General features: G+C 34.7%; 1 protein-coding gene across 3 annotated transcripts in view; it reads right to left on the reverse strand.

Moving 5' to 3' along the window:
• Positions 1-1416: 1416 nt before the first annotated feature.
• Positions 1417-26213, reverse strand: part of LOC141544729 (DNA topoisomerase 2-binding protein 1-like) — a 28172-nt gene continuing 3375 nt past the window's right edge. For 2 of the 3 annotated variants that reach the window (XM_074271209.1, XM_074271207.1), the window contains exons 6-14: positions 24507-24703; positions 18761-18940; positions 18202-18326; positions 15486-15655; positions 15067-15299; positions 10481-10797; positions 9361-9536; positions 4504-4715; positions 1417-2437 (exon numbers count right to left, since the gene is read on the reverse strand). In XM_074271209.1, the coding sequence (XP_074127310.1) occupies positions 2433-2437; positions 4504-4715; positions 9361-9536; positions 10481-10797; positions 15067-15299; positions 15486-15655; positions 18202-18326; positions 18761-18940; positions 24507-24703 (1615 nt within the window). In that variant the 3' untranslated portion in view covers positions 1417-2432. The remainder of the gene's footprint in view (positions 2438-4503; positions 4716-9360; positions 9537-10480; positions 10798-15066; positions 15300-15485; positions 15656-18201; positions 18327-18760; positions 18941-24506; positions 24704-26213) is intronic. The other variant, XM_074271208.1, reaches the window with a different exon arrangement.

Consider the following 26213-nt stretch of genomic DNA (forward strand, 5'->3'; position numbering starts at 1 on the left):
ATTAAATAACCTAATCTTAAAATACTGAGTGAGCTAAATAATACATTATTTAAACAATACTTTTCCAGTAATGTTTTTACTGGGCTTGTATCCTAAAGAGATCATAAAGGAGGGAAAGGGACCCCCCATTACCAAAATGTTTCTGGCAGCCCTTTTTATAGTGGCAAAAAACTGGAAACTGAGTGGATGCCCATCAATTGGAGAATGGTTGAACAAGTTATGGTATATGAATATTATAGAATATTATTGTTCTATAAGAAATGATCAGCAGGATGATTTCAGAGAGACCTAGAGAGACTTTACATGAACTTATTCTAAGTAAAATGAGCAGAACCAGGAGATTGTATACAGCAACAGCAAGATTATACAATGGTCAATTCTGATGGAATTTCTCTTTTCAACAACAATGAAGTGACTCAGACCAATTCCAATGATCCTGTAATAAAGCCATCTGCACCCAGAGAGAGGACAGTAGAACTGAATGTGGACCACAACATAGTATTTTTAATCTTTTTGTTTGCTTGCATTTTTTTCTTTTTTTTCCTTTTTGATCTGATTTTTCTGGAGCAGCATGATATTTGTGGAAATATGTAAAGAGAAATTGCACATGTTCAACATATATTGGATCACTTGCCAGCTGGAGGAGGGGATGGGGAAAGGGAGGGAAAAAATTAAAGCAGAGTTTTGTAGGGATGAATGTTAAAAATTATCCATGTATATATTTGAAAATAAAAAGCTTTAATTGAAAAAAAATACTAATGAAGGTTCCTACAGAAGAGACCAATTAAAAAAAATTTCTTAAAGATGACAATAATGGAACATCAAAACCTATAGGATGTAGCAAAAGCAGTAATCAAAGCAAAATTTCTATCTCTAAATGCCTACATCAATAAAATAAGAGCAGACCAATGAATTGACTATGCCATTTTTTAAAAATAGAAAAAAAGCTCACAATCCAATGAAGTCAACAAATATGCATAAATAACCTAAACATAGTGAAAAGTAGGAATTCTAAAAAAAGATGATAGAATTGAGGGATTAGGAAAGGCTTCCTGAAGATGTTATATTAGTTGGGATTTGAAAGAAACCAGGATACAGATGGACAGTATTCCAGGCATTGGGAGATAGCCAAAGAAAAAGTCTGAAGCCAAGAGATGGAATTTTCAAGAACAGCAAAGAAGCCAGTGTCACTGAATCAAAAGGATTAAGGTACAAGAAGACAGAAAAGATAGGAGCAGGTTAGGTTTGAATGAAAGGACTTTGAATATTGAACATTTTGTATTTGTTACTAGAAGTAATGAGAAAGTGGAATTTACTGAATAGGGCAGTGACATTATTGGACTTTTGCTTTAGGAAAATCTCTTTTTGGTAGCTAAATGGAGGATTTAGACAAAATAATTATCCAAAGCAACATAATGAAGTTAAATAAAACTTTATTCAGTCCATGTATGAATACAGTTTAAAATCCAGTAGAATGGTACAGCTGGCTTCTTTTAGACCATTGTTATGGTTCCTCACTGAAATTAATTTCATTCTTACTATAAGGATAGAATGTGTTATCTGAAAAACTATAAATCACAGGAATGCAGCAGCAGCATTGGGTATCGACAATAATTTGGTAACTTGAGACTATTTTGTTTCAGGTGGTAGTTCTTAGTATCAATCAGAACAAGTATTCTTGAACAAAAGTGAGAAGGAAAAAACCAACCTACAAGGTTGTAAAGTATAAAAACAAACATCACAGCAAAAATTAACTTACAAATCTCACTTTTTTTTTTGCCTACGTGTATATGTTTTCTTATTCTCCAATAGCAACAGGTAACAATAAGCAATGGATCATAAAGCCCCAAGAAGCCAACAAATGTTTCTAGAAATTTTCATCACATAAAGAACAATTAGATTTGGCAGAAATGTAATCTCTGTCTTCCAGTTGAGTTTGGGAAGACAGAAAAAAAGGCTATTATGACTCTTCTACATAGAATTGTAAAAATGCTACAAGGTATCATATTGTAAACAGAGAAATTTATATGTGGACAATTGTCAAGTAAATATATTATCAAAAATCAAACTGAAAATTTTGTTTGTATAGTAGCCTACTACATAGAATGCTAAAACAATTATAGAAACTGGGATCTCTGATCCTATGAATACAGAAGGATCAAAAAAAGCAAAATAGAAACAACTAAGTTTAGGAAATAGATGTTGACCGTAACTAAGTACTTTATCTTTAATCAGGATCACAAGAAAGGCATTGCCTATAACATCATGTATAAACTATACATTGTGCCATACAGGCTTCATCATTACTTTTATGGAACTATGTTATCAAAAGAAGAAACTTTTATTAAAAACATCGTAGAAGGTTGATGAAGTATAATTGCTCATCTTGGGCTGTCTTGTGAAGAATCTTTTTCTCTTTGTTTAAAGTAGTATCACTCTGGGAAAAAAAGGACTAGTTTAGTGACAAATTTTCTAAACTTCTTTTGGAGAACAGTATTCTAATATTGCTGAATAAAATGCTATTGGTATTTATGCAGCTTACATACACTTACATTTCCTTACTTGTAAAAATTAAGGTGATACTTCTCCCCCTTTCAAATTGTTATAAGAAAATCTCTTGTGAAAATGCTAAATAAATATGAATTAATGGGATTTAGAAATTAATTCTATCTTTAAGGTCATCTTGTTAAACTACCTCATTCTACTCTTGAAAAAAAATGAGGTTCGGAAAGGTAGACTGACTTTCTGAAGGATACACAGATAATAAGTTGTAAAGTAAGGGATTTGAACCCAGGTCCTTACTTTAATATTAATCAGAATAATTAGAATCAGAATTCTAATCAGAATAGCCTCATACAGCTAGTGAGTTTCAATGATTTGTGAAATGAAAATTTAATAAAGCCCATTTGGTCACTTACTGTTTAGGTCCTGATTGACTCAGATTAAGTGTAAAGAGTAATCTTTTCTGCTTTGGCCAGAAACCGTGAGGATCTTCCCCTTCCAGAATCATTTATTTATTTATATGTTTACTGGACTAAGTGAAAGAAGAGATTCTTTGCCTCAATTGCTATCTTTCCTTAATCAGTGAATGGGTGTGGCCTCAGTCAAACTAAGACCTTAGATGAAGAGCTAAGTTGAAGATCTCATAAAGGCCCACGTCTCCCACCCCATCCAAGGCCATCTCCAGTCATTCTGATCTATATCCTACCACTGGACTTAGATATCTCTGACAGGGAAAGTGAGGCACTTTCCTTCACTTAAATCCAATTCAGTTGCTGTCATGACATCACTTCCCTGATGTCATGGTCCTCTTTGAGAACAAGGACAAACAACCACCACCACCTTTCTGAAGCAGATTCTGGGCTCATAAAAGTATTTTGAGAGAACTTTTAAGCTCATAGGGCTTAAAAGAGAACTGGTGTTTTCATTCATAGTTTTTATGAACAAACATTTCAATCACCACGCAGACAACAGGAAGAAGTGTCAGCCCCTTGAAAAGAAAGATAGCAGAGTGGCATCAGGTATGATGGGAAGGCCCCAAGGTAATACAGCCAGGGTCCACAGAAGAGAATAGGCTCCTAAAAGGCAGCAGCACTGGACTTGCCTTGGACTGGGTGGGTGATGGCCCTGATCTTTTAGTATGGCATCTAGGAGCCCCCAGGAGGGCAGCCTTTAGGAGGAGATGGAGAGAACTCTGACTCTGAGAGTATAGCCTGACCAATATAACCAGAAGTGTTACTTCTGTTTCACAAGTTCTAACTGGTCAATTAATTAAATTAAGAAACATTAAACATTTACTATGTTCCAGGCATTCTGCTAAGCATTAGGAATACAAAGCAGAAACAGACCATAACCCCAAGAAAGCTTACCTTCAAATGGTCATTATAATTTTGGAGCATTCAAATTTCTTTAATTTCTTATAAGATTGTCCTGGAACAGCATATTTATTGCTATAGAGAATTCTTGCCTCATTTTAGTTACATACAGTTTTGTAGAAGTTCAACAACACACAAAAAAGATACCAACACTACTAACAATCTAGATCTTCATGTTTTATCTCCTATTTTTTCTTCTAGTTTACATGTTTTAAATTTTTTTTGAGATTATGAAAAAAGTCTGAAGTTGCTCATCCCTGGGGTACAGTCAGGCAACATTTACAAATGATGAAAATTAAATGTCATCTATCTGTACAAGCACCACTTATTCCTTTTGCCATCCCCCAAAGATAATACAGAACAGTAGTTTATATGACTTTAATAAAAAATATGACTGCTCAAACTATAAAAGTGAAAATGAAATTTCTTCCCTTAGGAGGATATTTAGTACAATTTGGTATCTTTCACACCCTGGTATTTTCCTCTAACAGAAGTGAATCAGTTACTTCATTGTAAAATAAAAGAGTTGGACTGGAAGAGCACTAATGTCTCTTTCAGCTTTATGCCTATGATTATGCGTCAATTAGTGATAGAAATATTCATAACAAAACAAAGTCAAATTGGCAACCTTGTTTGGGTAGCTTTCCAATCAGAAACTTGCATTCATCTGCTCTCTTCCACTGTATAGCAGTCTCCAATACCCATGACATAGACACTGCAGGTAATCCCCATTTCTGTGAGGCCTGATATTTAGCACCTTTTGGTTGTTTCACTATAAGATGGGTACTGGCAAGTATGTCTTCCTTTGCACCATTGTGCCCCACAAAACATTCTTGAACTCTGAAATAGTTAAGAGTGATACATATAGACATTTAACAAACTGACTTGAGTAATATAATAATTTATCTGGGCTGCAAGCAAACATCCAAGGATGCTGGACATGCATTAGTTCAGTTGAAGGCAGTGAACAGAGGGAAGGGGATGAATGTAGAATTGGAAATGGTAAGATTTGGCCTGATTGGATATGTGGAGTTGAGGGAGAATCCAGTTGAGGATGACTCTAGGTGATTGGAAGGACAGTGATATCTTTAACAGAAATGGGAAAGTTGGGAAGAAGAGGTGGGTTTGGGAAAAGTGATGAGTTCTGTGGTGGACACATTGAGTTGGAGATGCCTCAAGGATATCCATTTCAGTTCAAATGAGACTAGACGATCAAGCTAGAGGCTGGTTCTGGACATACAGGTTTGTGAGCCATTTCCATAAAGAAGAAAATGAAAATTATCATAACTCATTAGGGAAATTTAGCAGGCATGTTTTATAAATGATAAATATTTAAGTGGCTTTCTCCGGCGTAGAAGTGTGCTAAATCCTGTTAAGGATACAAAAGAATGGTGCATGATTGAAGAGCTTGCAGGCTGACTAGAATCTCTTAAAATGTTTTTCTTCCTGCAATTTTTGTAACTTGTTGCTCAGTGGTAGGCCAAGCTAATATAATAAAAATGATAATTCTACCTAAATATATCTACTTATTCAGTACTATATCAATCACAGTGCCAAGAAATTATTTTATAGAGCTAGAAAAAAATAATAACAAAATTTATCTGGAAGAACAAAAGGTCAAGAATTTCAAGAGAATTATTAGGGGGAAAAAAAGCAAAGGAAAGTGGCCTACCTGTAACAGATCTAAAACTATATTACAAAGCAGCAGTCATAAAAATAATTTGGTACTGGCTAAGAATGAGCAGTGAATAAGTGGAATAGATTAGGTTCATAAGATACAATACTCAATGACTACAGTAATCTAGTGTTTAATAAATCCAAAGATTTCAGCTTTTGGGATAAGAACTCATTATATGACAAAAATTGCTGGAAAAGCTGGAAAGTGGTATGGCAGAAACAAGGCATTGACCAACATCTCACACCAAGATAAGGTTGAAATGGATTCAAAAAGGGTGATACTATAAGCAAATTAGGAAAACAAGGGATAGTCTGTCTCTCAGATCTGTAGAGAAGGGAGGAATTTATGGCCAAAGAACAACTAGAGAACATTATAAAATACAAAATGGATAATTTTGAGTAAATTAAACTAAAAAGCTAAGATTAGAAAGGAAGCAGAAAACTGGGGAAATTTTTTACAGTCAAGTGTTTCTGATAAAAGCGTCATTTCTAAAACATAGAGAATTGACTCAAATTTATAATAATACAAGCTATTTCCCAATTGGTAAATGGTCAAAGGATATGAAAATTTTGATAATGAACAAATAAATTAAAGGCACTTCTAGTCATATTAAATTATTGATTAGAGAAATGCAAATTAAGTACTCTGAGGTACTATACTTCACACCTCTCAGATTGGCTAAAATGACAAGAAAAAATAATTATGGGGCAGCTAGGTGGTGCAGTGGATAGAGCACCACCCTTGAATTCAGGAGGACCCAAGTTCAAATGTGATCTCTGACACTTAACACTTCCTAGCTGTGTGACCCTGGGCAAGTCACTTAACCCCAGCCTCAGGGGGGGGGGGGATTATAATGATGAATGTTGGGAACATGGGAAAACTGGGACACATAGGCATTGTTGGTAGAGTTGTGAAATGATCCAACCATTCTGGAGAGCAATCTGGAACTTTGTCCAAAAGGCTATCAAACTGTGCATACCTTTGATCCATCACTGTTACTACTGGGTCTATATTCCAAAGAGATCATAAAGAAGAGAAAAGCACCCACATGTGCAAAAATGTTTGTTATCCACCCTTTTTATAGTGGCTAGGAACTGGAAATTGAGTGTATATCCCTTAGTTGGAGAATGGCTGAGTAAGTTATGGTACCTGAATGTTATGGAATATTATTGTTCTATAAGAAATGATCAGCAGGATGATTTCAGAAAGGCGGGAGACAATTACATGAACTGATGCTAAGTGAAGTGAGTGGAACCAAGAGAACATTGTACATAGAGCAAGATTAAGTAATGCTCAACTATGATAGTCTTGGCTCTTTTCAACAATGAGGTGATTCAAGGCAATTCCAATAGACTTGGGATGGAAAATGCCATCTTCATTCAGAGAGGGAACAATGGAGATTGAATGTGGATTAAAGTATAGTATTTTCACCATTTTTGCTTTGCTTTGTTTGCTTGTTTTTTCTCCCTTTTTCATGTTTTCTTTCCCTTTTGATTTTTTTTTTTTTTTTTTTTTTTGCTCAGCATGACGAACAGGGAAATACCTTTAGAAGAATTGCATGCATTTAACCAAATCAAAATGCATGCTGTCTTGGAGAGAAGGAAAAGGAGAAGAGACGGAGAAAAATTTGGAACATAAGATTTTGCAAAAGTTAATGTTGAAAACTATCTGAATATATTTGGAAAAATAAAATGCCATTAATTTTTTTTTAAAAGAGAAAGAAAAAATTATGAAAGCCTGGGTATAAGTCCCAGTGCTAGTGCTTACTACAGCCATCATCAAATAATTTTTGTGTTTTGTTTTGTTTTTTTATCTAGAAAATGTCAATACTATCTGCTTTTGAAAAAGTTCTTCTTTAAAAAAATGATTTTTTGTTTTCCTTATCACTTTCATTTTCAAACATCTTCCTTCTTCCTCTCCATTCAGTTAGAAATTCCTTGTAAGGAAGATTAAAAAAAAAAAGATTGGGGTGGGGGGAGAAGCAGTTTTGCAAAGCTCTCATATTGCCAGAATCCAACATTATATGTAATTTTCTACAAGAAAGAGTTTGCCCAACTTGCAAAGAAGGAAGACAGCTGCATGTTTTCATCTCTTCCCTGGAGTAGAACTGAAGTCATTGTAAGTTGCAAGATTTTTGTTTTCTTTCTTTCTTAATTCTAAGACTGCAGTCCTTATGAGGACACTTTTCCTGGTTCTGCTTCTTTCACCTCTGCATCGCTTTCCAATAAATCTTCCCAAGAAGATGTTGACATTTTACTTGGGAATGGCTAGGAAGGGGAAGACAGGGCAAGGACACAGGTAAGCAAAAGGCATGGGAGGAACAAACAAGAGAGGCAAAGGAAAGATCTAGACAAAGCATAATAGGATGAAGAACAGATGGGAGAAGCTAGGGAAGGGTACCCAGAGGAGAGGAGGGGAGCTGAATACTAAAGCAGGAGAATCCTCAAAGATAGAGGTAAAAAAGGACTGCTGCATTCAAGACATAGAGATCACTTGGGCTGGAATGTACTGTTGCAGAATGGCACATCCAGCTTAGAAGAGAAGGTGTAAAGGGTGTGTGTGTGTGTGTTAGGAACTAAGGCTATAAAAGGAACCTGGAAGCTGAATGGGGAGCACTTCAAATGTCCAGGCTCAGAATCTTGTATTTCATACTACAGAGAGAACTGGAAGTCACTGAGGATTTCTGAGCCAATGAATGAATAACATGGTCAGACCTGTGCTTCAGAAAGATTATTCCTGCAGTGGAATGAAGGATAGAATGGAGAAGAAAGAACCTGAAGGTATGGAAGCTGGGAGCTGTTAAATAATCCAGGAGAATAGGTAATCAGGGCCTAAAATAGGGTAGTAGCAGTATGAGTGGAGGAAAAGAATGAGCAAAAAAGTACTGTTAGATGCTGAGGATATAAATACAAACATGAACTACTTCTTGCCCTCAAGAAGCTTCTGTTCTAATGGGGAAACAAAGTTTTGTTCTAGGGAATCACAAGAATGGTGGGTGGATATATTAACAGGGACTTTGTTAATCTTTACAGAATTAAAAGATACTAGAAGAAAAGGGAGACAGGGGATCACAAGTCTGCCAACTCAGGACAGCTCTTGCCCTGGACAGGATTCCAAAACTGCAAACTCACTGCTCTATAAGAGGCAAGCAGGATTTCTGCGGTATTGCTCTAGATAGTGTAATCTATTTAAGAGACGGAATAGAGCAACAAGATAAAAGAGTAAGATTTGGGTTTAGATATAATAGTTGTTTTGGTGGAAAACTTAGAAGTATGTCAAATAATTGATTATGGTAAGAGAGAAGAAAGTCAAGATACCTTTGCAATTTCAAATCTTGATTTTTTTGTGAAAATAGTGATGTCACCATCTGAAAAAAGGGAGTTTTAGAGATGATATTTAGGACAGCAATGCTAAAGTTCAGTTTTTAATATGTCAATTTTGATATGCCAGAAGATATTTAGGTGGAGATATCCATTAAGCACTGGTCAAGTGTTAGACTAGAATTGAACAAAGGCTCAAGTTTATTTTATACTGTATATTAGCAATGGATACACACAATTGTGGAGTTAGAGGTAGCATAATCTCTAGTATAAGGATAAAGGATGGAATTGTTTCACTGATAATCTCTTTTCTTTCAATTGATTCATGCCATAAGAAGTACATTAATAGCATGTAGCTTGCTCAAGGAGTAGACTCTTTAAACCATATTACACAGACATAAATAGTACAAATATATAAACTTGAATTCTATTTTGTATATTTTTCCAATGAAATAAAAAAAGTGCACATCAAGTCTAGAATACACACCTTGCTCCAAGCAGACGTGCTAAGTATGCCAATGAATCTTTCTCAGCTCCAATAAATTGGCTGAATGAAAGAACACAGTTTTCTAAAGGAGTACCATTTCCTTTAAATACTGGTAGTGGTGAGAAAAGTGGATTTGACTCTGGGGCAAAAAGAGTTTGTTGTTCCATACAAGTAATCTAACAAGAGAGAAGACAAAAGCACGGATAAGGAATTAATTGGGATAGATGATAGTTTAGCTATAAAAGCTTTTGTTTAAACGAGAAGCATTAGTTTTGCCTTAGTAAAAATTTAATACTTAAATTTATTTTCAATATATTTTCACTCTCTACACCTTTTTATTCTCCTCTATAAAATAAGCAGAATAAAGAATATATTTTTTAGTTAAGAGGTAAAATATAGCAATAGATAGAAAGCTAGTTCTAGATCAGGAAGAGCTCAATTCTTGAACCTTATACATACTGATTGGGTGACCTTGGGCAAGTCACAGGGCTTCTCAATGTCTCAAGTACCTCTTTAAGACTCTTAAATTGTGGAGCCCGTGTTAATCTACAATAGTAGAAGGAGTTTCTTCTCAAAAGTTCCCTAACGTCCTGAAATCCCAGGTCTGCCAAAATTCCCTCCAATCTTAAGGAATAAAGGGACTGAAGTGAATTAATTCATTAGACTATTAAAATCCATCAGATTAGCCATGACTGTAGTCACTGAACTTTTCTTTAAAATTAAGTTTCCCCTCGGGGGTGCATTAAATTAATATTTTACTTTCTTTCTCTCCAGTTTCATAAAAAGCTTTCTGAAAAACATCATGAAGCAAGTTTTAGGGAAAAACCAATAAGCAAGCAAGTATGCAGGTAAAGGCAGGATAGCCTCATTATCACCTTATTCTTATGCCAGGAATCACGTGGGCCCATAGATAGCAACCATTTACTTTCCAATTTCAACATTTATTTTGTTTCTGAATCCTAATATCTCAATCAGACTCAGATCAAACTTTATCTAAAGCAGAACTTTATGTGCAATAATAAATCACCTTCTCTGTATTCAGAGCTACCCTTCAACCACAATTCTCATCCTTTTCTATTTCTAACAATATTACTTGAACCATAAAGTAGTTTTCTCTTACCAGCCATGTATTTGTAACAATTTCTCCTACAGCCAACTCCACTTCACACCCCAGCAAAGGAACCACAACATAGTTGACAACAGTTCTGCTTTGGAGGGGCAATATTTTTCCACCATTTTCTTTAATAGCTTTGGCAATAACAGATTCATCTTCTTTATCAAAACCAAGAACAAGGAAACTCTTCTGGCTAAATAAACCTTCAATAATTGTAGGAGTCTCAGGCATTAAATTGTGGCCAAAAGAAGACTGATTCTCTATTTGTCCAGTGACATGAGGGGCATCATTAAAGATCCTAGCTCCAGACATCTCATCATTATCTGAAAAGAAAGGAAAAATATTTCTCAATAAAAGCAAATTTACATTTAAAATTACATAATCTATTATGTCAAATTTCTGAGCAGAGATAATTTGTCGCTGAAATTATAAAACAAAGCACAATCTTCACATGTGCATGGTGGAATGGAATGTGAGTTCTATAATTATTTTTTTCACTCACTTATATAATAGATATATATGTGTGTATATAAATATATATATATATATATATATATATGGTGAGTGCCAGTAAAATTCACTTATGGAGTGACAGTGTCCAAAAGATTTCAAATAATCTCTAAATCACAATTAGTTGAAAATTAAAAAATTTTAAATCTAGACTACTAGGTCTCATTTTTAAAAGCGTATTTAGATTAGATATACTATATTTTACTGTGCACTCTCAGAGAGGAAAAGGGAATAATTTTAAATGATATATTTGTCAATAATCAGTAACAGAGGAACCACACAACATTTGGATTCAAAGATCCTGGTATCACTTCCCTCTGCAAACACATGTACATGGCAAGCCCCAAAGCACAAATGTATGTATCTGAGGAATAAGAAAGAGCCAGATCAGATCAAGCACAGAGAAAAGAAACCTATGACTCTGAAGGAACCTAAAGAAAGGAAGATAGTGAACAAATGGGACAAAAATCAGACTATAAAATGGCAACAAAGAAGACCAAAATGGAATAGATTATATCTAAATATTCCTGTGTGCTGATATTGTGCTGAACACATCACAAATTTGAATGCTACAAAGAATGATATTTAGAGCTGGATGGTCCTTAGAAAAAATCCAGTCCAACCATCTTTATAAAGGAGAAAATCAAGGTCCAGAGGTGATGTAACTGGCCTAAAATCACACTAATAGAAAGCAGCAGGTCTATGACTTGAACTCAGGCCCTCTGACTCCAAATACATTATTATTATAATTTTTTTTACAATACCAAGACTTGCTTTTCGGGCTTTGTCAATAAGACCTATGAACACACAAAAGAGATAAACCATCATATAAAAAAATGGATGAAGAATGTCTATTTTTCAGAGTATGGTATACAGTTTGATATAATATATTAGTATGCATTTTTTTAGACAGATTCTGAAAATGGACAATGAGCTGGCCCAGAATCATACAGGAGGAAGAAGTAAGAATAGATTATAATATGATAATCTAACACTTTCAACAATTCCAAGATATTTTCAAACACAAAAATCAATTTTTCTAATACTAATATTCTCCTAGTACTTTCTACATAGCTACAAATGAAGCCATATCATAATCTCTTTAAAGATTCAAAATTACAAGTGATTCAAAGGGCAATAGAGATAAGCTATTACCAATGATGATTTTCATGTAAGATGTGGCATAAAAGATGTCATTTGAAAAATATATGACTGGAAAAGGAAGTTAATAAATGGTCAGCCCAGGTCTTTATAAAAGTGATAACTATGGAATTTTTTGAAATAAGCAAATATTTATTAACAGCTTTTTTTTTAAAACAATACTTACATTCCCCACTGTATCCCTTCTAACCCCTTCCTAAAGGGCCATCCCTTATAATACTAAATAAGAGGAAGGAAGAAAAGGGTAATTAATAAACCAAAAAAGTCTCACATCAAATACTGTATTCTGATAGCTTCTCCAATTGTGTAAAGAAGCAGTAGAAGCTATTGTTTTTCATCTCTCTCTTTTATGGTCAAACTTGTTTGGTCATTATAATTTTACAGTATTCAATTCCAACAATGACAATTCCCGTTTTTGCCAATTTTCTATATTAGCATGAAATGTTAAAAAAATCTTAGAGAAAAATCTCTTTTAAAAATGGGTAGATTTACTGTAGAAGATTTATAAGACGTGGACAGCAATTCATCTAATTGGGAGATATTCTGTACTATTAGATGAAATGCCTACTTAAGGTGATTACAAGGGCATTATTATTGCAGTAGATAGGGTGATGACTACATAAAGTTAAGGGGTTAAAAAAAACAATCTCCTAAAATCATGCATTTCTTCAGGATGGCGTGGGTAGAGAACACCAGCCTTGGAGTCAAGAAGAGCTAAAGTCAAAGTCCCACCTTTAAATCCTATTGGATGTGTGACCCTACACAAGTAGCTTAACCTTAGAACAGTAGGTAGAAGTTTCCTCAAGAAAGAATTCCCTGTACTAATGAAATCTCAAGTCTGAACCACAAACAAAATAAACTGCAATATTGCTGAAATTTCTACGACTTCATTCTACTAATGAGGTTGGAATCTCTAAACATAACAACTGAGCTAAATAAGTAGTCAAAGATTCCCCAAAAGGTCACTCTTTAGAATAAGGTCGAGCTGAAAAAAGGTTAACTGGACCAATGGTAAATGATCACAGACTATACATCTTACAAAATAAGGATATGTTCTCCAAAGTGCAGTATTAATAATGAATAAAAGTATCAAATTCCTAATTAAATCACAATATCCATGAAAGCAACGAGTTATAAAAACTGCAGGAAGAAAAACATTTTAAGAGATTCTAGCCAGCCTGCAAGCTCTTCAATCATGCACCATTCTTTTATATCCTTAACAGGATTTAGCACACTTCTATGCCAGAGAAAGCACTTAAATATTTATCAATTATAAAACATGCCTGCTAAATTTCCCTAATGAGTTATGATAATTTTCATTTTCTTCTTTATGGAGATGGCTCACAAACCTGTATGTCCAGAACCAGCCTCTAAGCTTGATTGTCCAGTCTCATTTGAACTGAAGTGGATATCCTTGAGGCATCTCCAAATCAACGTGTCCTCCACAGAACTCATTATTTTTCCCAAATCCACCCCTTCTTCCCAACTTTCCTATTTGTGTTAAGGATATCACTGCCCTTCCAATCACCTAGAGTCATCCTCAACTGGATTCTCCCTCAGCTCCACATATCCAATCAGGCCAAGTTTTGTTATTTCCACTTCTATCACATCTCTTACATCCATCCCCTTCTCTCTATTCACAAGCATCAACTGAACTAATGCAGAACTACATATTACATGCTTATTTAAGCACTGTGCTAAGTAATGGGGATGCAAATATAAAAATGAGACAGACCCTGCTATTCAGAAACTTATATTTTAGTTGGGGAGACAACAGACATATGGGGAAAGTACCCAGGAAAAGGAGTTTTCCCCTCAAGTTTCTTCATACTCAAATTCTTACCCTACATGGTTGCCAAAGTCCTTTTCCTATGGCACAGATCAAACCGTGCCCCATCCTTCTCAATAAATTTCAGCAACTCCCTATTACCTCTGGGGACAGCTATAAAACTCCTGTTGGGCATTTAAAGCTCTTTCCAAGCTGGTCTCATTCTCCCTCCTCCAGTCTTATGAAACATTTCTTCCTTCCATGTATCTATGACCAACCCAAACTAGCCTTGTGTTCTCACATATAATGCTTCACCTCCACAGCTCTGCCACAGATGTCCAGTTTCCTAAAAGTCTTGGCCTAAACAATAGACTGTTTCCCCACATGGTTATTTTACTGCTTTGTATCTACCTGTACATTTGCATAGTGTGTTCCTCTTCCTTTAGAATTACCTGGGGATCCTGTTTAGCTTTTGTCTTTTTATCCCCAGGGCAGATACTTTAAAAGTTCTTGTTAAATGCAGGAGTCTGTCTTGTGTGATTACATATATTTATTACAAGGCTTTTGTTTAATTGGGGAGCGGTAGGAGGGAGAGAACAAAATAATTTTTACAAAATTTCTTGATTGGTTGGGCATTAAAAGGGAAATTGAGTTCACCCATAGGGCTGTTTATTGTTAGGATTTTCAAGAAGCAGTTGTAGTCAGAATTAGAAACCTATGTATAGAGGTTGCTCTTTGCAGTGGCCAGAGTTAAGTCTTCAAAAGTTGTTTAAATAAAAAAGAAACCAATATGAATTCCTCTTTCAGTTTAGAAACCACAACACCAACCCATACTACCTAAGGTTTTAATCTTATACTAAACTATACTGAGATGCAAGTAAATTTTACTGGATAGAATACTGATGAAATTGGGATGAGACTTCGAGTTTTAGTTGCTGCTTAGCTATCAAGAGGTAAACTTAAATCTCTTCAGTGTCTGAGTTTCATAGTTTTCAAAGGAAAGGATAAAAATATTTGTCTATCTCACAGGCGTGTTTTAAAGACAAATAAGTTAAATGAAAATAAAAACTGAGCTTATCAAAACCAAATTTTGGAAATAGTTTTAAGAAAGTAAATTTTTCTCAAAAACATGTCTGACTTAAATAGTTCATACCTATCATCATGTCATCATTGTCATTTTGAGAGAATAACTCTTCATCAGTTTGCTGATGCTTCTTAGCATCTCCAAATTCTATCTTGGGAAAATTGCTATTCGTTTTCATTCCTGGTTGTTCTGATATGTATATCTCAACTGGCTGGTAATTCAACTGGCTGTATTGCTCCTCAGGAAGCAGGTAACCTTTATTAAAACATTCCAGCAACCATTTTGCTCCCACTACATGAGGCCTATGAAAACAGCGATAAGAGTTGTAACATATTAGTTTGAGGTATGAGGATTATTTTTTCCTTACTTGTTTTTTTTTTTACAAGTTTCTAAATAATAAGCCTCTACTTCAATCATTTTTATAATTTGCAAGATAAGAAAAATCCTTATCACTGTGGAAACTATTTTAAAATGAAAACAGTCAGAACCTGTGTGTTGACTTAGTCAAAAACTGTTTTAACTCATCATCATAATCTCCAACAATAACATGGGTCACATCTTCACTGAGCTGATTAAAGCAAACTCCACCACCACTATTAATGAGTCTTCTCAGTTTATCTTGATCTAACTTTTTGTCATGAAACCCACAAAGGTATATCTGCATAGAGAGAATAGAAAAATACTCGCTTTAGACTAAAGTAAAGAATAAATTCATTATATAATTTAGCAACAACCTCCCAAACATATTTTATGTTATGAGTATATTCTTGATTTTGAAGTTGCAAAACCAGTGCAATCACAAAGTAAGGTACTCTAAGTATGACATGAAAATAGCTCAGAAATACATAGAACTTAAAGGCATACAAAGCATTTTCCTCACAGTAACTCTGTGGGGGAGCTTTGGACAATGCCTAATATTCTCATTTTACAGATGAGGAAATAGGAGATTAAGAAAAAATTATATTACATTACATTCTTGTGTACAAGAATGACAAAGTTGGTAAGTGTCAGATCCATTACTTACTCAGGGCTTCTTTACTCTTTCTACTATTCCCCCTAATCCAAAGCTATTTGTTGGCCTCTCTGTTTCTCTTTGAGAACTTGATGTTTTTGCTCATTTAAGTTGCAATGGGTCTTTTAAGTCCTAAACGTTGTAGCAAAAAAGAAATGTTCCCTAACCCATGCAAGGACCCATTCCTTCCTCCCCACTGTTGGTCACATCCTTTGGCTGCAATATCCACTCATCTTTTTTCCTTATTATGCTTATTCTATCCTTTTTCTGAGATTCAGCTCAAGATCTAAGCCCATCTGAATCCATTCCCAGGAATATTGGTTTTTGGCCCTTTCCTCTCATACCTTTCATCTACTCTACACCATTAAATTCTTATTATATATTTAATGTTCACATTGGAATTCATTCTTTGTCCCTGAATTTCACTCCTCTTATTCCCTTTTCCCCTTGGAGGCTCTACTACCCTTCCACTCACCTAGCTTTAAACCCTTGGCGTCATTTTTTACTTCATTCTCCCTCACTTCCATAACCATCAATTGCTACATCTTGTCAATTCTGCCATTTAAAAGATTTATTTGTTGTTCTGTCTTTACTGATATAACCACAAACTTAGTCCAGGTATTTTTATCATCAACTGCCTTGACTACTCCCACCACCTAACTGGTTTCTTTTTCTCTCCAAACCAATATCCACAGAGCTGCCAAATGATATTTCTACAGCAAAGGTCTTTTTTTTTTTTTTTTTTTTTTTGCTCCACACCTTAAAAAACAGTGGTTCCTTAATACCTCTAGAATAAAACATAAACTCCTATTTGGCATTTACAGATGTGTATAATGTGATCAACTTTTTTTCTAGGCTATCTCTACCCCTGACTCTCAATATGCTTCTTATACTTGAGACTCATCAAACACCTCATTCCCTCTCTTTTATGCATGTCTTCCCTTTCTTAACTTCTCTCTTAAAATTCTCACCTTCCTCCCTCCAGCCCATGATCCTTTAATAAGCTATCCTCATATACCTTGCTTAGGGCATTCTTGCCTCACCAAAAACAACTTTATATTTTTTAGTTTGACTTGATATATATTTTATCTGCTTCCAAAATGTAAATTTCCTGAGGTCAAGACTATGTTGTTTCTGATTTGAATCCCTACAACTTAATCTAGTGGCTTGAAGGTAGTGTTTAATAAATGCTTGTTGAATGAACCTTGTCTTGTTCTGTAACTGTTATGTACAATTCAGTGCATCAGTAAATAATACTATTATCAGAGTATGTGGTACATAATAGGTCTTAGATAAACCTCTATAAAGTGAATGATGAAAAGACAATAGCATGCTTTGATGATTCCTTTAAACAAGAATTTCTATCACCTCTCTCCCCCACTGTAAATTATCTTGATTGCTAGGAAGTGAAAGTTTTATTTTAACAAGGAAGACAAGAGACACACACATGCTGGATTTAAAAGACAAGAATAAGTAAATGATACGTTCTCATCAATATAGTACAGCGGAGTCCTGAACATGTTCTTGAATAAATTTAAGCACTTTATAATTTCAATGTTGTGCTCATTATAAAATGGGGATAATTACATATACCCTTTTTCTTTCACCAAAGACATGGAAAACATGGATCAATTCATATTTATGGCTCTCTTCTTATGTGCAAAGCTATATTTAAAAGCAATGCTAGTCACTAGAGGAGATAAAATATAGTATATTAACACTTTTTAAAGAGCCCAGAATACATTTGGAAAAACAAGACTAAAAGAAAATTGTAAATAAGTTAAGAATTAAACCATGATGTAAGAAAGATCACAAAAGCCAAATGAGTGGTAGAAAAAAATTTCAGAGAAGAATAGAAAAGAAATAAAAATAGAAAAGTCTTCATCAAGGAGTTCAAAAATCCAACTAGGTCTTATAAATCGAGCAGATCATGGTTAGAAAGAGAAGAGTTGGAGAAACAGAACATTCCCCCAAATAGGGACAGAATGAGCAAGTATGTGGAGATAGAAAGATGCAAAAAGTATAACTGGAGATAGTGAACAGACCAATTTGGCTGAAGGAAAAGTTTCACCTAAAAGAGTAATACAAGGTCAGGTTTGAAGATAAGCAGGGCCCCAACTATAGAAGGCTATAATTATAAGGCTAAAGAATGCTGAAAATCATTATAGAGTTCATCAATTGAGTAGACCTACCCGACAGCCATCTAGTAAATTCACAGGTCCTTGAAATGCATTGATATCCAGATTTTGTAGATTCTCAAGCAGAGATCCCAAGCTGTTGTTCACAACTGAGTTATGTATAGATTCATTCGTGTAACCTGAATGGATGTTAGAAATGTGACATACATTTGCAAGAGTATAACCTATATATAAAATGTATTGAAGACAATGCAAAAAGGAGTCAGGTACTCAATGACTATTGTTTTCCTTTGATGAGCTTTATTTTTCAATTGATAAGTTTTTTTTTTAATTTCAAAGATAAGATTCAGCAATTTTGCTAAAAGACAAAATATGAGATAAACAGAACATAATTTGTTAATAAACATAGCTATTATATATAATATAAAATGAACTGAAACCCTGAATAATTCTGAAAAAATATTTTTCTATTGTAGTAAAATTTATAAACGAAAGAAAGCATAATGCTACATTCAATTTTTGAATAAGAAACAGTTAATGAGCCTATTAATAAAACAACTATCACTGCGGTAATCAAGGCTAAACAAACGACCAGTTATAATGAGCAACTTACCACCAGCTTCATTGTTCTGGCCTGCAGCAGTTGAAACACATGGCTCATTCTTTGTTTCTGATATAGACTCTGTTTTGTACATAGCTTCATCTTGACAGAAGCCCCTTTCAATACTATGATAAAACCACTCAACTGTCACAATATGTATATTCCATCTTTTGGCATATTCATATTTTTGACCTACCATGTACAAAAAGACAGAAATTACAATATATGAATTCTTTCACATAATTATTTAATTTCTCAAATTCAGGTGAAAAAAAATCAGAATTAAATTACAATACTGGAAAATGCTCATCCTATATAATGACTATAAGTTATAGTGCTCTGTGTTAAAATTATATATTTTTCTGGTCTACCTACCCACCCCACCCCCTTATAGTCAGTATAGTAAGTTTATAAATTATCACAACACTGGATATGTTAAAATTAACCTCAAGGTAGCACAGAAAACTCTATCCCCCCAAACATAAAAGAATGAGACCTCAAACTTCTGCCACACTGAGCACTCTTCCATCTCTATCAGATGCATGCAGCTGAGTACTCTCAACTGTAAAAACCATGATTACTTGCTACTCTTTTCCCTTTCCCTTTCCTGATCTTCTTTCAACTATTGCTTGCCTTCCTTTATGATTTTGTCCCCAGTTTCCATGTCACTTATCCTCTCAACAATTATCTTTGTACCCTCTGTGCCTAATTAAACTTTGACTGCCATCCACTTCACTGATGCCTTTCTTGGTGAGTACCCAAAGAACTGGGCACACCTACTCCCATTTCATAAAATATCAGTTTATGCTCATCAATAACATCATTTTTCTCAATATGGATGTTGTTGTTGTTCAATAGTGTCTAACTCATGACCCCATTGGGTTTTCTCGGGAAAGGTACTAGAGTAGCTTGCCTTTTCCTTAGTTCATTTTTACAGATGAGAAAACTGAGGCAAACATGATCAAGTTACTTGTCCAGGGTCACATAGCTATACTAAGTATGAAGCCAGATTTGAACTTCCAGACTCAAGCCCAGCATTCTATCTACTGTACCATCTAGGTGCCCCCAGTTAAGCATACACAGACATATTTCAAAGTTAAAACATCATAATGTAAGTAAGTGTGTATCTATACATGAGAAAATGTATATATGTATGTATGTCAAAGTACAAACATAATAAAATTCAGTATTTTAAAAGCAAAACTATTCTAATATCAAGCTAACTCAATTTGGAATCAATTCTATACATAACTGTTCTCTTCTCCAATTATTTTAATATGCTGCACATCACTCCATAGCTGCAGAGAAAATAAGATCAGATGGAAGAAGTGACCAAATTATAATTCTGCCTCAGATAGTCTTAAAAACCAGTTCTTGGATTCCTGTAGCTGTAGCAACTTAATAAACATTTAATTACAATCTCTATATTGTACTCCAGTCTTAGCTTTACATTCATGACCCTGAATAAGAACATCTCTTCCACTGAGGTAGTTCAGCAAACACAACCAAAGATAATAAAAAAGGAAGCACAGTAGCAAGTCCCCCTCTCAAGTCTATTTGTACAGATACTGAAAAGCTCAGAAAGCATTTCAGGAATTCCACATACAGGTCTTTATTTTAGTGAGAAGCAGCACAGGAAAAGAAAAGAGCATGGACTAGGAGTCAGAAGACATCGGATGTGGATTCACTCTTGGTGCTGACCCCAGGTAAATCATTTAACTTTCTTGAATTTCAGCTTCCTCGTGTCTAAAACACAGATAGGAATATTTACACATCTATTTAGTAGGATGTGCGGTGAGGAAAAAATTTTGTCAACTCTGATATGAATGTGAGAACATGTTATTCTTTAGCAAAATGCTAGAGGCCAAGTCATCTCACCACATTAAAAAAAATATTCTTTGCTATCCATAACATATCCTTCCCTGCCTGGCTCATTATTCTTGGAAAATAGTACCCATACAATCATTCAGTGACTGGACTGACTCTTAAAGAAGAACAATTCACTCAACCAATTTCTAAGAACACAAGAAAATTATTCAATTTAGTAAAAATATTTCATCTATTTGTCTGTGTAGATACAGCCACTAATAATTATTATTTTAAAAATGTTTTTGCTCTCTAACCCTTCTTTTTCCCATGTAGTTCATATTTGGAGGAAAAATAGTAATTGAAAAAAACAGAGATACATAAGATTTAATGAAATTATAAAAATGCTACTTAATGGCTTTTAACTTAACATATGGCATGACAACATGCAAGGAAAATTATATATATATTTTAAGCTGCTCCTATAGAAAATGAAAGGCATAGGACTCTTCCTCAGCTCCTGTATTATCATCATCACTTTTTCAATCAGCAAAAATCTGCCCTTTCACCTTGTCCCTACCACAAATTGAGAACTAAAGAAAAACAAAATTCACTACAAACATGTATAACATATAAGAAAAATTTCTCTCTTGGTCATGTCTTAAAAGAAAAAAAAATGCACATATCTGTCTCATTCTCTATTTAGTCACCTTTCTATCAAGAAATGGGTAGCATGTTTCATTATTAATGTTCTAGGATTTTGGTTGTTGATTATAATGATCTGTTTTTAAATCTTTGACAGCTTTTGCCTTTTCAATTTTGTCATCTTTTGTAATGATGAGTTCAAATTTGACTTCAGCAACTTACTAGTTATGTGACCGTAGGCAAATCACGGGTTTGCCTCAGTTTCTTCAACTAGAAAATGATAAAAATTGTACTTGCTTCACAGGGTTGTTGAGTAGATCAAATAAAATAACATTCCTAAAGTGTTTAGGACAGTGGATTAAAGCTTAATCTCTTCATCTTGGTTCCCCAATACCCTCTCATCCGTGGGATAAATAACTCTTGGCTGTAGATCTAATCCTTTGTCTTCTAGAATATCATATTCTAAGTTTTTCACTCATTTATAATAATGGTACAAATTCTTCTATGGTCCTGTGGCTCTTAGTACTTGGATTTTTTCTTCTCTTTTTCATGTTAATTTTTCTTTTGATGTGAAAGCTCTTACTTTTGATTCTAATGTTCCTGCTGATTTTCTTTCAGAAGGTGACAAGTAGATTGCTCCTATTTCTACTTTACTCTGTGATTCTAAAAGATCCTATGAGTTTCACTTCCAGTTGATCAATGATGGACAGAAATAACTATACCCAGAGAAGGAACACTGGGAAGCGAATGTAAATTGTTAGCACTAATATCTGTCTGCCCAGGTTGCATGTACCTTCGGATTCTAATGTTTATTGTGCAACAAGAAAATAATATTCACACACATGTATTGTACCTAGACTATATTGTAACACATGTAAAATGTATAGTATTGCCTGTCGTCGGGGGGAGGGAATAGAGGGAGGGGGGGCAATTTGGAAAAATGAATACAAGGGATAATATTATAAAATATATATATAATAAAAAAAAAAAAGATCCTATGAGTTTTCTTTTAAGGTTTCTTAAAATATGATTCTAGCCCCATTTTTGGTCATTGCTTTCAGGTAGTTTTGTGATTTCTAAGCTTTTTCTAAGTGAATTGTTTTCCAGGCCATTTGTTTTTCCTATATGGTAGCTAATATTTTCTTCAATTTTTTCAGAATTTATATGTATATATATATATATATATATATATATATATATATATATATATATATATATATATATATTTAACTATTTCTTATTATCTCATAGAGTCAATAGCTTCTTTTTGGTCCACTGTAATTTTCTAAGTTTGTTGCTTGAGCAAAATTTTATACCTTTTGAACTAAACTGTACTTCCTCGTAATAATTTCTTCCATGACTCTTGTTTCTTTTCTACTTTTTTATCCAATGCTCTCATTTTGCTAAAAAGTTTTTAAAAACTCTTTAAACTATTGTTTAAACTCTTCTAGGAATTTTAGTTGAACTTGTAACCAGCCGAATTTTACTTTGAGGCTTTGCTTGTAGATGTTTTGGAATTACTCTCTTCTTTTCAGATTGACTTGGATAACCATGGCATCATAACATCTTTTTGTGGAAGGACCCTTTTTTTGGTTTGCTCATTCTGCCAGTCTACTTCTTGACTTTGGACATAATGTTAAGACAAAGCTCTGGGCACTTTGATGGGAAGGTCTAGGTTGATCTAATGGCTGCTTTCTTGTCATTTAGGTAGTTCAATGCATTAAGCACTGCGCCTAGAGTCAGGAAGAGTTCAAATCCAGTTTCAGAAGCTTTGTGACTTTGGACAAGTCACTTAAAAATGTTTCTCTCAGGAACTGGAAATTGAGTGGATGCTTATCTGTTGGGGAAAGGCTAAATAAGTTATGATGTATGAATTTAATAGAATATTATTGTTCTATAAGAAATGATGAGCAGGCTGATTTCAGAAACACCCTGGAAAGACTTACATGAACTGATGCTGAGTGAAGTTAGCAGAATCAAGAGAACATTGTACATAACAACAACAAAATTATGTGATGATCAACTCTGAAGGACTTGGCTCTTTTCAAGAATGAGGTGATTCAAGGCAATTCCAGTAGACTTGTGATAGAAAGAGCCATCTGCAACCAGACAGAGGACTGTGGAGAGCAAATGTGGATCAAAGCAAAGTATTTTCACCTTTTCTTTGTTGCTGTTTGTTTGCTTCTTTCTTGTGTTTTCCCTTTTGATCTGATTTTTCTTGCACATCATGATGAATATGGAAATATGTTTAGAATTGCACATGTTACACCTATATCAAATTGCTTGCTGTCTTTGAGAAGGGGGTTGGGGGGAAGAGAGGAAGAAAAATTTGGAACACAAAGTTTAGCAAAGATGAATATTGAAAACTATCTTTGCATGCATTTGGGAAAATAAAATATTATTTTAAAAATTCCTCATCTGTAATGATAACAGAACTTAGCTTCAAGAGTCATTGTGAGGATGAAATGGACTGATATTTGTAAAATACAGTGTCTGACACATAGTAGGTGCTATATAAATGCTAGGTATCATTATCATCATCATCATCATCATCATCATCATCATCATCATCATCATCATCATCATTACTGCTGTTGTTATAGTGTGTGGCTTCTAAAGTAATATAATCCAAACAACACTTGCTCACTGCCTCCTAGGTCTGAACTCTACAAGTTCTTAACCTGGGTCTGGGTCTAAGCCAGAGTAAACCATCAGTGAGATGGAAAACCCAGTTGATTTAGAGTGTAAATTTCCCTCTAGTTGGAGATTCCTGCTCTTGTGTTTCTTCAGCAGGAATCACACTGAACTGGAACTAAGATGCTAATCCATTCCTGGGAATCTGAACCATAGCCTAGGACCTAGGACTATGGACTGCCACCCCTAGATACAGATATGCTCATCAGTCTGCCCTGGGTGGTAAGGGATGGAACTGCCAGGTGGCACCTCCTAAGCTGACAGGAAGTGCCCTGATATGATTCTGGATTCTTACCTTTACTTTAGTCATTGTCCCTGAAGGCTATAGGAATCTTTTTGGCATACTTCTGGCCAGTCTCCATCCTGTCTGCATCCCTATGACTTGATATGACCTTTTCTTTTTTTTTTTTTTCTTTCAGGATTTGATCGAGTACATTTCCTACATCTATTTTATTTGGGGGAGGGGATTGGGGAAGAAGAAAGCTACCTATACGTCTTTTTGCTAAAATCTTAGTTCTGCCCATACACATATGCTATTTTACCAAGAGAAATCAAATATTAATAGCAATAGCTGTTTCTGGTGTGGTTTACTTTTTTGGGGAATCATTTTTACCTTTTGGTTCTTGAACAATGAGGTGTGTACATTCGTTCATTTGCAGATGTCCCATATATTGACCTCCATGTTCAGATGCGAGTTGCTGAATTGCCCTTCTTTCAATGGAACATATACCACTAACACAAATTGTACAGCCAAAAAACAAAGGACATTTAAACGCTTCCATATTTATATCTTTATGCTGTGCCATAGAGCTAGAAAAAATAAAACAGTGGAAGGAAAACATTTACTGTACTGTAAAAAGTTAAACAAAATATTTGCTCCAAAGATTAGTAAATATTTTACCGATGCTAGAAATAGTCTGGGTTTTCCCATCATTTTCTTTTCTCACATTTTAGGTTTACAATCATAACAATTTAAATAAGAACTACCATATACAAGTCACCTTCCCTTTGAACTTGTTATACATGTGGGAAATTATGAGGATAGACTAATTCATAACAAGTTAAATGGAGAGACTGCAGGGACCTTGAGGTCATCTAATACAATTTCTTCATTTTACAAATGAAAAAATGGAGTCCCAAAGAGTGACTAATTCAACACTCAGACATATTCCAACGAACAAAGGTGCTCTTATACTCTTTCCTCATCACATTGCCTTCCACAGACAGTCATTCTGTGACTAAGAAACTTTTACCCTTCTGGGTTTGGAAAAGAAAACGGTATTGAATCTAATCAGGTCACTGAATAACTAGGGAAAGAACATACAAAACTTTCTTCAGGGGATCATAAGGATTAGATTTAAGTGACTTCATGCATCATCTTTTTTTCTTTTTAAAGCTTTTTATTTTCAAAACATATGCATGGATAATTTTTCAACATTGACCCTTGCATAGCCTTGTGTTTCAGATTTTCCCCTTCTCCCCACTCCCTTCCCTAGATGACAACCAATCCAATATATGTTATACATGGTAAAATATATGTTAAATCCAATATGTGTAAACATATTTATATAATTCTCTTGCTGCACAAGAAAAATCAGATCAAAAAAGGAAAAAGAATGAGTAAAAAAACAAAATTCAAGTGAACAACAACAAAAAGAGCGAGAATGTAATGTTGTGATCCACTCTTAGTCCCCCTCCCCCAGTATCCTCTTTGGGTGCAGATGGCTCTCTTCATCACAAGATCATTGGAACTGGCATCAATCATCTCACTGTTGGAAAGAGTCACATTCATCACAATTGATCGTCGTATAATATTGATGTTGTCATATACAATGATCTCCTAGTTCTGCTCATTTCACTTCACATCAGTTATGTAAGTCTCTCCAGGCCTCTCTGAAATCTTCCTGCTGATTGTTTCTTACAGAACAATAATTCAGCCATTCTCCAATTGATGGGCATCCATTCAATTTCCAATTTTTAGCCACTACAAAGGGGGCTGCCACAAACATTTTTGCACATGTGGGTCCCTTTCCCTCCTTTAGGATCTCTTTGGGATATAAGTCCAGTAGTAGCACTGCTGGATCAAAGGGTATTCACAGTTTAATATCCTTTTGGGCATGGTTCCAAATTGATCTCCAGAATGGTTGGATTCTTTCACAACTCCACCAACAATGTATCAGTGTCCCAGTTTTCCCACATCCCCTCCAACATTTGTCATTTTATTTTCCTGTCATCTTAGCCCATTTGAGAGGTGTATAGTGGTGTCTCAGAGTTGTCTTAATTTGCATTTCTCTGATCAATAGTGATTTAGAGAAACTTT

The sequence above is a fragment of the Sminthopsis crassicaudata genome, chromosome 5, assembly GCF_048593235.1.
Source record: "Sminthopsis crassicaudata isolate SCR6 chromosome 5, ASM4859323v1, whole genome shotgun sequence".
NCBI classification, from domain to species: Eukaryota; Metazoa; Chordata; class Mammalia; order Dasyuromorphia; family Dasyuridae; genus Sminthopsis; species Sminthopsis crassicaudata.